At 38.2% G+C, this 11,928-nt stretch overlaps 2 protein-coding genes across 2 annotated transcripts; one reads left to right on the forward strand and one right to left on the reverse strand.

The window, feature by feature from the left end:
- Positions 1–373: 373 nt before the first annotated feature.
- On the reverse strand, positions 374–1,815 carry mrpl36 (mitochondrial ribosomal protein L36). Its single transcript, XM_058405029.1, has 2 exons — positions 1,680–1,815; positions 374–802 (listed from the first exon to the last, which is right to left on the reverse strand). Exon 2 carries the CDS (start codon positions 789–791, stop codon positions 441–443), a length of 351 nt encoding a protein of 116 aa, XP_058261012.1. The 5' UTR covers positions 792–802; positions 1,680–1,815; the 3' UTR covers positions 374–440.
- Positions 1,816–3,031: 1,216 nt separating this feature from the next.
- ndufs6 (NADH:ubiquinone oxidoreductase subunit S6) lies at positions 3,032–4,673 on the forward strand. Its single transcript, XM_058404501.1, has 4 exons — positions 3,032–3,217; positions 4,089–4,142; positions 4,225–4,347; positions 4,508–4,673. The coding sequence occupies exons 1-4, from the start codon at positions 3,074–3,076 to the stop codon at positions 4,574–4,576; spliced, it is 390 nt and encodes a 129-aa protein (XP_058260484.1). The 5' UTR covers positions 3,032–3,073; the 3' UTR covers positions 4,577–4,673.
- The last annotated feature ends 7,255 nt before the right edge of the window (positions 4,674–11,928 follow it).

Below are 11,928 nucleotides of genomic sequence, written 5' to 3' on the forward strand. Positions count from 1 at the left end.
GTTTAGTGGAGTATCATAAATTATCTTTACAATAATATCTAAATTAATACTCAATAACTGGTGGCTTTGACAAGTACATTAGAAAATAGGGAACACTGTAGCCAATATGGTGTATGCTAGCAGAATGGTGTGTTTTTAAATCTTAGGTCTTTCACAAAGACACTGCTGGGTCCTTAAGCACAAACCTCAACCCTTAACTGCTCAGCTCTGTTCCTGGATTGGATTCTATCTCATGTTTGAGTGCTTTGCAAGTGCTTGATTGACAAAGTGTAGCCTTCACCCTCTCTGCTGAACCTAAAGGCAATATGAAATGCAATGCAAGTCTCATTGCTGTGAAATCTATCTAAAGGGCAAAAAAAAAAAGATCTACAAGTTCATCACTCACACTTAACTTTATTATTACAGAAAAAAACAGTGATCCGAAAAGCTTCAGAACAGATTCACCCCTGCCGCTGTTTGTGCCTCGGGTGGCTCTTGCAAAAGACATACAGTCGCCCACGGCGACGTACAAAAAAGCAGTCTTTACACCGTTTCTTCAGAGCTGTTTTGGTTTTCATGCCCATCGAAGGCTGCAGAGCAACGAAGTGCTGGTTCTGTCCGAGTAACGGCGCTCGGAAAGGAATGAGCCGGGCCTGAAAGCTTCCTCTGGCCTGAACCACAGCAGCAGTGATGGTGGAAATGCAGCGATGTGCTCCAGCAGCAGGGATACAGGTGACAGACGCATGCTGCACAGCCCGAGACAGCTGCCGAGTCAGGGACCCGAGCAGAGAAGGGAGAAACGGAGGTGCCATGGCGCCACCACCTGTACAAAGAAGAAAACACAGAGTGTCACAAATCTCTGACAATGGAGACTCCTTCCACAAATATTAAAGAAACATCTGGGAGGGAGGGAGGGAGGGAGGGAGGAATGGATGGATGGATGGATGGATAGATAGATCACCATATCAGTGTTTTCTTTGTTAAATTACAAGATAATCCATTTATTATTAATCTTAGCTTATGTCCTGCATCTGCAATACAAGTCCTTGTGACTTTATTGCAGATTATATAGCTGTTACTATAAAAACCGTAACTTTAAATGCATTACTATAAACCCGTGACATGCCTTAGAGGTGGAACTGCACACCAAAGACAGAAATTTCCCCTTGGGTTTTGTTTTATATATATATATATATATATATATATATATATATATATATATATATATATATATATCCACTGTTCATTGTTCTGTTTTGGTTAAGAAAGTCAATACCTTTCCTGAAAATACAACATTCTCTTATTGTTAGATGACAGCCAATAAGAAACATTAGGTTGTTATAAGTTTCTTTTTAGGTTTTATTTACACCCTTGATATATCTACTGAATAAAACAGGGTTCTCAAAGCATTGTGGGAAACGATCATTGCCAGCATGGGTGCAGTACGTATACAGTGTTAATTAACATTGGGAACATGCATGCAATGCAAAAAAAAAAACACAACAAACCCTTGCAACAATCCCTCCCTAATCCAAAGCAATATATTTCACACCTTTTCATGATTAAATGAAACACACAGCCATTTAAAACCTCCCTGATCCCTGAACACTGGAGCTGGAGGCTGTGTCCCAAATTCTCTATTAGCTTACATTAGACACATATCTAGTTCTATTAAACGACAGGAAACGCAATCCACATACCTGTTCTCTATAAACTGTGTATTTATTACAATATTCTGGAAGTTATATACTGATAATCCAGTTTAGAGCTCTGTGCACGCGCATGCTTCAGTTCAGCACTACTTCCGCTGTGACGTCAGTGACTTTGAGAGGGCGAAAGTCAGGATGTGCGCATGCGCCAGACAGGGTTCTTCTTCACTTGCGTTTTCTTCTGTGGGATTTTTGTCCGCGCGCGCTGCAGGTGAACGGAGGTGAATTTTATTATTTTAACAACAAACATCACAATCAGATTTTTTTTGCCGGTTCATTTCTAATGTGTACATTTATTTATCCAAGCGAGGCTTTATCTAATTAAATATGCGCAAACTTTATCAAATAAAAAAATATATAATTTCTGGATGATGTTAAATGGTTCTTTCACTGTTAGGACCATTTCACTACAAATACTTTTACAGAACAGTTTGCAGGAACCTCAATCAATTCTAAATATACACTATATTGCCAAAAGTTTTGGGACACCCCATAACATCATTGAATCCAGGTGTTTGGCCTGGCTCGCAGTCTCCGCTCTAATTCATCCCAAAAATGTTGAGGTCAGGACCAGTCAAGTTCCTCCACACCAAACTCACTCATCCATGTCTTTATGGACAGGAACAGCAAGGGGTCATCTAAAAGTTGGGAGCATGAAATTGTCCAAAATGTCTTGGTATGCTGAAGCATTAAGAGTTCCTTCCACTGGAACTAAGAGATCAAGCCCAACCCCTGAAAAACAATGATTTGGAGGGGTGTCCCAAAACCTTTGGCAATATAGTGTAGAAATGAATGAAACTCTTAACAATAATGAATGCCGCTACTCGAGATTATAGAAAAGAAAAAATATTTCTAAATATAGAAAGAAACTGATTTAGATTTTGGTTTAATATGTTTCCACTCTAGATGGAAACCCAAGCTTTAGATGTATTTATTTATTTATTTTATATAAATTTTGATGTTTTTATTGTTATTGCATTTGTTTATATTATGAGAGGTATCAGTGTTCATGGCTAATCTGGATTAAACCATTAGTAGTAATAAAGGAGGAAGAAGTAAAAGTAGTAGTAAGAGCACAACTGGACAAATTGCTGCTATGTGTAGATGTAGTGAAAAACAACCAAAATTATAAAATATACACATTAATAAATGAATATATTTAAACAAATGATTGAATAAAATCGTCTTTTTTCACCTGAAATGGAAAGAAAGAAAGAAAGAAAGAAAGAAAGAAAGAAAGAAAGAAAGAAAGAAAGAAAGAAAGAAAGAAAGAAAGAACCGCTCCCGTACAGCAGATGTCAACAGTGAGTAATATAATAATAAAACACACACTTTACAGCCACAGAGATAAACGCTACTCCTGGGAGGGGGCTTGTGGGAGAAACATGGCGGCCACCCTTCCTAAGATCTTGTCCTTCGCTAAAAATACGAGGACTTTTCTCACAACATCAAGAATTTCTCCTGTACCGGTTCAGCGATACAGTGTTCCTGTTTCCAGCTACGGAGAAAAAATCACTCACACGGGACAGGTAGCGCTGATTAATGTGTGGTTCATTTCTATAAGCTATAAAATCCAGCTTCATGCTAAACGTTAGCATTATGTTTTTTTCCCACCTGGTTTGGGTTATGACAAATCACACCTCCGGAACTAGGATTGGTTCGGTGTTCATTCTCAAAATCGTTCGGCTCACGGATTGGCTAGCGTGAGCTGTGATTGACCAATCCGAATTTAGGAAGGCGGGACTTGTCGAAATATGGGTGGGGAAAGACTCTTGTTAATATCTGTTATTGGTTACAACCTGGGGTTATAACGTTTCGGTTCAGAGATTTAAAATATGCGATTATATATTTTTATTTTTGTTTTATTTCATGGTTAGGGTTAGGTTTTTTTAACGCTACTGTTTCATGTAGCGTTAAATTATTATTATTATTATGAAGGCAAAAATATAGAGAATAAATTCTCAGCTAATAAATGAGCGACGTTACTTGTGGAAAATACGGCACATATAGCGTATATGACAGCATGTACTGCTAGAATAAAAATATTACAGAATGACACAATAAGAGAAAATTGTGTGTTCTGTAGGTGGGAGGGGATTATACTCTCCCCCACCTGTCAATCAGAGCAACACTAGCCAATCAGCAGCATCTGTGAGGTCATGTATGAGGAAGAGGGCAGACATCGAGTGTATTACACTGCTGTAGTTTCAGTATGCTGCACTCTGTATGAATATAACTACCCTTAGGTTATACCATACCACATATCTTAATCACAAAGCCGGGAATAAATTAAATTGAGAGACAACGAAGAAGATCCCGAATTCTCATGCACTGGAACATAGAAACAGTCTATTTATGGACAAGCGTATGTTAAATGTCTGGGATTTCCTGTTTCTGCAGGTTTATGATGAAAATGATGTAAGAAGAGCAAGATTTGTGGGGAGACAAAAAGAGGTAACACTTCTTTCTGTTTAAATAATGAACATGATGTTAATTACTGTGTTGTGAAATCGTCGTTTGCGTCTTTACTGCACAGGTGAATCAGAATTTTGCTATAAACCTGGTTGCGGAGGAGCCGGTATCCAATGTGGAAGCTCGAGTGATGTCCTGTGATGGAGGTGGAGGAGCTCTGGGCCATCCTAAAGTTTATATCAACCTGGTAATCCAGCTATTCGATAAATAAACACGTCTTTATCTCATTATATTGCAGAAATGCAAAGAACAGATAAATGTGCACTTCTTTGCTTGGCTCAGTATCGCAGGAAATCTATGAAGTGTTAAACGTTTCAATACTTTTGACATTTAACATGTTTTCACAGGACAAAATGACCAAAGTGGGTACGTGTGGATACTGCGGACGTCAGTTTCAGCAGAAACACCACCACTGAAACTTCTCCTGTCCTCTTTTCTCTGTTGATTATAAATTATTCCCTTTGACCTGTGTGGTTTCCTGTATAATAAAATCATACAATTGATTTAAAGATATGCAATTTTTATGGTTTTCATTAATCTGCACATTATTAACACACAATCACATTATCTACTGAATCCCAACCTAGCATTTTCTTTAACCTTTGCTTAAAATATACTTGCTAGTGTTGGGTGATGTAGGTAAAATGATTCTTCATATTTTAACTATGTAATATTTCATAATGTGTGTTTCTCTTTATTCCATGAAGATATCTGTGTTCAGACTGAAAGCTGGCAGGGCAAAATATGCCTCACATTTTGCCTCATTACAACAGCAAAACAAACAAAAATAATAATAATTTGAGCTCATGATCTTTTATTCTCTGCATTTTTACATCAATGATGAAACTGACCACATGACCAGAACCATTTTTTTTCCATGCCTCAAACATGCGGACGAAATGATCCACTATAACAACAATACTGGCACAAAAAGGAGAAAATACTGAAATGTGTAGTGTAACCCTCTTATAAACTACTGATTTTTTCCTACAGCTAGATGGAGCTATTTGTCTGCATTTCAGTTCATGAATACTTCCTGATTCCTTATGTATTTGCTTCTACTCATAACTAACAGCAAGTCCTAAACCTGTGAAAAAACTCCAGAGTCAGTTATAGTTCATGAACATGACTGTTACTAAAAAAATCTTAAATCCTGAATAGTTACTATTAATGGAGCATTCACGTTTCTATTTTTGATGTATTTAATCACAACATGCTAGTGCTGAATGTGGATGATGTTAATGATTATGGGGTTGAGACAGTCATCCATGATTCTTGGCCATATGTAGCTAATATGTACTGTACATATCAGCCTTCGCTCCCCACGTGCATTAATGAGTCTTGGCCGCCCATGACCCTGTCACCGGTTCACCACTGTTCCTTACTTGGACCACTTTTGATAGATACTGACCACTGCAGACTGGGAACACCCCACAAGACCTGCAGTTTTGGAGATGCTCTGATCCAGTCGTCTATCCATCACAATTTGGCCCTTCGTCAAACTCGCTCAAATCCTTACGCTTGTCCATTTTTCCTGCTTCTAACACATCAACTTTGAGGACAAAATGTTCACTTGCTGCTTAATATATCCCACCCACTAACAGGTGCTATGATGAGGAGATCATCAGTCTTATTCACTTCACCTCTCACTGGTCATAATGTTATGGCGGATCGATTTATATACAATATATACAATATACAATAGAGCAAGTGAACATTTTGTTCTCAAAGTTGATGTGTTAGAAGCAGGAAAAACAGGCAAGTGGATATCAAATACAAATCATTACACATGTATGCTGAATTTCCAGAAAATATATTCAACATTATAAGCATTTTTAGCTTTTATTATTATTATTATTATTATTATTATTATTATTATTATTATTATTATTATTATTATTATTATTATTATTATTATTATTAGTTTAAATAACAAAATAAAGTTTGCTTTAAATTGTGTCTTGGTCTCAGCTGACAGTTCCATCCTTCACCACCAGAGGGCCCCATCATCACAATACTCATTCACCTCATTCACACAGCTTCTCCACTGCCTCACTGATTTAATATCTTCAGTTTTTGGTATCTTGTAGTAAAGTATTGCCATTTCTATCATTGCAGCTCTGAAACTATGTACCTTGTCTTGAGTTTTTTGTTTCAAACTGGGCACCTTTTCTGTTCTGTGGTTCAGTTCCAAGTGTGATTCCTGGTGCCCCTGCAACATTGGGCAGGTTTCAGACTCATTTGAAACTAATTATGTCATCACCAGCCAAAACACAAACACAGGTTACTTTACTTCCTGAACAAGTGCAGACCCGGGTTGTACGAGTTGTGTTCATGTTCACGGGAATCGCAGCACAGTTCCAGAGCAAATGAACTGAAAGTGTGTTGGAATGCTCTGGATGCGAAAGACGGACACCAGTTAGCACTGACCATAAAGGAGTGTCCAGTTCAGGCATCTCCTCTGTAGAGATCCTGATACAGGCACTGCAGCTTCAAACACTAGAGTCTTAAACACCTAGCATAGAAAACCAAGAAAATAGCTGCAGGAACTGACTCAGCAAAAATTGACAATCCCAGAACTAAGATTTCACAGCATAGAAGCTCATGTCATCATTATTTTAGCCCAAAGGCCTGTCTTGCTTCTTATTCTTTCTTTGAGGTACACCTGTATTTTTTTCATGCTGACCTGAAATGAACTTAACCCCTATGCTCATATCTAGTCACCATTTAGACCAAGTCTAAATTGATTACTCCTAGGTTGTATCTTTTACTCTGATCTAACCATGAAGCCGTCCTTTAAATGGTGGTGGGCCAAGTTAGATTGAATAGGGATCCACAGCCCACAGCATCAGTTGACTTTTTCTCAGAGCCGGACACAGCAGACTCCAATATGCTACAGTGCAAGGTGGACTATTTGGCCGATAGCAAGTTAAGTGATTGCCTGTTGCAGTTTTCCTGAGCCAAGTTGGACAGTCTGTTGGGGCAGAATGATCTAGCTTCATCATCTACTGTACACTGTTCTGCCTCTTGCAATGACTCTTCCCATGCTGCACAGTATCCGGTGACTCGCCTCAGTCCTACTCCTAAATGTAGCTTTGGTAAGATCTAAGTTCCCACTGATACCCTTGCTAGTGCTTATAACATCCTGGTATAATCCTTCCCACACAGATATACTATTCCTATATGGATTTTGCAACCCTCAGCCAAATTAACTGTCCCTCTGGCTTTTGTATAGACTAAGGATTTTGTATGGTGTTGTATGCCCTAAGATGGAAGCTGTTCCACAATTGGTGCCTTATGGACTGGGTCCGGTGCACTGCTGGATTCCTCAGATACTCTGGAAAGTCCTTATCTATGTCCTCACATCACAGCATCGTAGGAGACAGCACTTTGGGGGCAAGTATCTGCAGGCGAGAGTCCCTTAAGACCCCTCCCTGTGAACCTTTGCAAGATGCCAACCTGAAATCCCTATTTATTATCCTTTTTGCAAGCACTAAAAAATGAGTGGCAAAACTGCTCACCTTGCACTTACTGATGAACAGATGACTCTCGAATGATCTTAGAGCTAAACCTGGGGTCATATTTCTCAATTTTTCTTTAGCAATTAATTGACCTTGCAGGTATCCATGAACCTCTAGAACATTCTCTGTCTAACTGACCAACTCTTCACCTGCCATGGAAGGAGGAAAGACACAGGGGGTATCTATGTCTGAACAGAGACTTTCTCACAGGGTGGTGGAGGTAATCACTGTGGCCAATCAGCTCCTACTCTTATTTGTCATATGGAATCAGTATCAGAGCTCTGTGAGAAGGCTCCCGGAAAAGATTTGAGTTTGGCAGCGGATTTAATTGCAAATCAATTTGTGACTATGTTGGAAGATCTTGCCTTCAGCAAGAAGATATCTATTTAATTCTCACCTTGGTTGTGGATTATCTGAGGTTATAATATAGTACATAAATACTGCAAAAAAACTGCAGAAGCATATTCTCTCTCTCTCTCTCACACACACACACACACACACACACACTTAATCGTAAAATCATTACAAGATTTGTTTATCTGTCTCCTAAATACTGTAGATACTATAGTTGTAATCGAAAGTGCTTGTCTGCTGGTTTTTGGCAGAACCTGAATCTCGAAATCTGTAGTGACTGAGCAAGATTTCCAAATGTAAAAGGTGTGAATGTGCTTCCACAAAGTGCTTTGACACACTACAGTCTTTCGATATACCAGACTCCAATAATTGACCCTTTTTAACTTCTTTAGTCTCTCTGAGACTCCGTAAGAGATGAAAGAAAAAACTAACAATAGCGAAGAGATGTGAATGAGATGTGAATGATATTCTCCTATTAGAGCTAAAGCACAAGAGCCTCTAGTCCCATCCTGGTACGTTTACCCATCATCAGAGGGGATTCAGCATGATAAGAAACAGCAGGGCGGAACAATACATGTTGGAGGAAGATCGTATATATATTTCATAAAGAATGTTCTCTGCTGGCATGCCAAATTGGCTCAGTGGCGTTGTGCGTGAGGCGTCCGAGTCTCTGGTGGTGCGTTCAGTGGAACCGAGTTTTCCAGCCTGAGGCTCTCAGGTCGGAAAAGAAGCAGCCATGCTGCTATAATTGGGGCCAGTGACAGAAAGCAAGAGACAGTGTGATGCTTATTAACCCGAATCGGCACTATGTCCTGTCCAGTGTGTGTGATAGGGAACGGAAAGGTTTCATCATTAAGGGTTTCTACATTGTAGCTGAGCGGCTAGTTCAAACATTGCTCAGAGGGAAATCTTTTGAGTGAAACCGAGCATGTGAATTTTGCTGCATGGAAAATCACAATTTGTATTATTCATGGGGTTTGAAAAGGAAACAGGAAATACTGTATATAGGAGGATGTGGGTGGTTATTACATTGCTCTAATGCACTGTAGATACAGTGTAAAAAATCTACAATAAATTGCTTTGCCCAGCCCGGTGTAATATATTAAATGTGTGGTATTATGGGAATACCTGTATTTTACAGTTGTGGCATGTTATTCCGTATATAAAATGGACCTTATTGTACATTACCTATACTAATAGAATATGATATACACTCCTCAGAAGAGGATGTGATCTTCTGCTGTTGTAGATCATGGTTTGACATGTTGTGCATTCTGAGATGCTTTTCTGCTCACCACAATCATATAGAGTAGTTATCTGAGGTACTGTAGCAGATTGAACCAGCTTGGTCATTCTCTATTGACCTCTCTCCTCAACAAGGCATTTCAGTTCAAAGAGCTGCTTCTCACTGGATGTTTCTTCATCATTTTGAGTGAACTCTAGAGACTGTTGTGTGTGAAATTCCCAGGATATCAGCTCAGACCAGGCTGTTCGGCACCAGTCATGCCATGGTCAAAATCATTGAGATCACATTTTTCCTGTTCTGATGGTTGATTAACATTACCTGTATCTACATGATTGTATGCATTGTGCTGCTGCCACATGACTGGCTGATTAGAGAATGACATGAATGTGAAGCCATGTAGGTGTTCCTAATAAAGTGCTCAGTGCTCACAATATCATAAAACTATGCATTAATCAGCAGATGACTTCATTTCTGCTGGCTTTTCTTTCTACAATAATTCTTTCTCTAATATTTGATTAAACACCCTAGCCTCAATAATATCAGCAAAGTAGTGTAAGTGTAGCAAATATAACCCAAGGATAAATATATACAGAAGACCTAGCAGGAAGCCTGTTAGCCTGGCTAACATGGACGAACTAGCTTACAATTCATGAAAATCTGGGTGTACTGACCGATAATGAGCTAGATTATCACAACATCCTGCACTTACATGGTAATTAATAGCATCAGCTAACGTAGCAAAGATTAACATGATAGTAAGTTACCAGTTAGCTGTCGAACTTAGCTAGCTAGCTACTTACTAAACAAACTAGTGCAATGAAATGTTAGCCTTAATAACACGAAAGATGAAGATCCTGGTAACTTTAAAGACTTCCTAAGGCGATATAAGGAAGAAACCTTGAAAGGAACCAGACTCATCTGGGTGACCTGGATAGTGTGATTACATAGTCAATCAATCAATCAATCAATCAATCAATCAATCAATCAATCAATCAATCAATCAATCAATAATTTAAAATGATACATGAATTTTGAATTGTAATGTAAAAAACATGCAAAAGACCCTAAAACATCTTATACAGAACATCTTTTACATCAGTTCTTTCTTTCTGTCAACTGCAAATACACTTGGTTTGAGTTTTACTTCAAATTTTCTAAGAAAATCTTTCCACCAACTGGACATAGACTTTATTAACCAATAAAATACAGTGAGTTTGTTAAAATGGATTATACTGTAGATTACAGTAATATATCTGTTAAAAACAAAGGCAATAAATTTAGAAATGTATATGGCATGCTTTGATTTATACAATCAAACAAAACTTCATGCTAAACATGTGAGTAAATGATAGATTATATATGGAATATATAGCTGTAAAAGCAAAGAAGTGTAGCTGAAGTGAAGGATAAAGGAAGGGAAACACTGCTGCTGCTACCAGTATAACATCCCATGACGTCGTGCAAAATCCCTCCCTCTTCCTGTTGTGTTTTTGAGACTGCTGCCCCATTTTCTTTAATACGACCCACAGCAAAGTAACCAACTTTCTAAAGAGGCCAGATGTATTTATTTATTACTGCAGATATAACTTATTTATAATACCGAAGAAGAATGAAATTCTCCGGCGAGTTCATCCTGAATTATTTAAATTGAAATAGTTAATTCCACTCATGGCTGTGGCAGACTTCTCCTGAATACTTTATCCTCATCACCGTGCCGGAGTTTCAAAACTAAAAGAAAATAAAGCACAAGCAAATCCGCTCTCACAGCAGTCGCATTGTCTCTAATTGTCTACCCTGAAGCATTTCACATTTTGGATGCCGCCATAAATATGTAGGACATTAAACACCTCAACTACCTGCTCTATTGCCCAAACCTAATTTTAACCCAGTGTACATTCGGGTTTTTATAAAAACATCTATTCTAAATATACAGAAACACTACATGTTGTACTAGGTGGTATTTGGGATTCAGCCTATGTTGCGTCAACATAAATTTCTTCTAGAGGAAATTTCTGGACAAAATCGTAGCACTTTTGTACGTCACTCTGGATAAGGAGGGCTGACAAATGGCATGAATGTAAATGTATATCGTATAAATCTCTAATATCATATAAAGTTATTTAAATAAACAATGATGGAATGATATTTAGAAAGCAAATTAAGCCTTCGATGTTCAGGCATTCAGTTGGGTATTTACTTTGGAACAAGCTCGAAACACTTGGATTTCTTTTTTCTTTTTGGAAATGTTTAATTAAACCTGAAAAATTCCTCCCCATGACTGAACTCGCTCTCCTGGGCATTTCTCCAGTAGCTGTCCTTAATCAATAGTAGTTTAAACACTTGCTGTTAAAGCAGGTTTATATACATTCCAAGCCACAAATCCATTACTGATACAATCCCCAGTAAATTAAGTATAAAGTGCTGGATGTACTGGCTGGAATATTTACAAATGTGTACTTTAGGTCAGTGGCTCTTAAAGTGGGTTCCAGGTTACACCCAGGGGTCTGTGATGAACATCCAGGTGGTTTATATGCCCAACAAATACCACAAATAATAGTAGATAATAAAGAATGAGTCTAATAATTTTTTTGTTGTATTAATTCATAAAATAATGTAATGAGCGTCCGTATTATTTATCCATCCATCC

Source organism: Hemibagrus wyckioides, linkage group LG12, assembly GCF_019097595.1.
Source record: "Hemibagrus wyckioides isolate EC202008001 linkage group LG12, SWU_Hwy_1.0, whole genome shotgun sequence".
NCBI lineage: Eukaryota > Metazoa > Chordata > Actinopteri > Siluriformes > Bagridae > Hemibagrus > Hemibagrus wyckioides.

Coding starts and splice junctions, on each gene's coding strand:
- mrpl36 (XM_058405029.1), bottom strand. CDS start 791: ATGGCACCTCCGTTTCTCCCTTCTCTGCTCGGGTCCCTGACTCGGCAG.
- ndufs6 (XM_058404501.1), top strand. CDS start 3,074: ATGGCGGCCACCCTTCCTAAGATCTTGTCCTTCGCTAAAAATACGAGG. Junction 4,143..4,224: donor TTGTGGGGAGACAAAAAGAG/GTAACACTTCTT, acceptor TTTACTGCACAG/GTGAATCAGAATTTTGCTAT. Junction 4,348..4,507: donor CTAAAGTTTATATCAACCTG/GTAATCCAGCTA, acceptor ATGTTTTCACAG/GACAAAATGACCAAAGTGGG.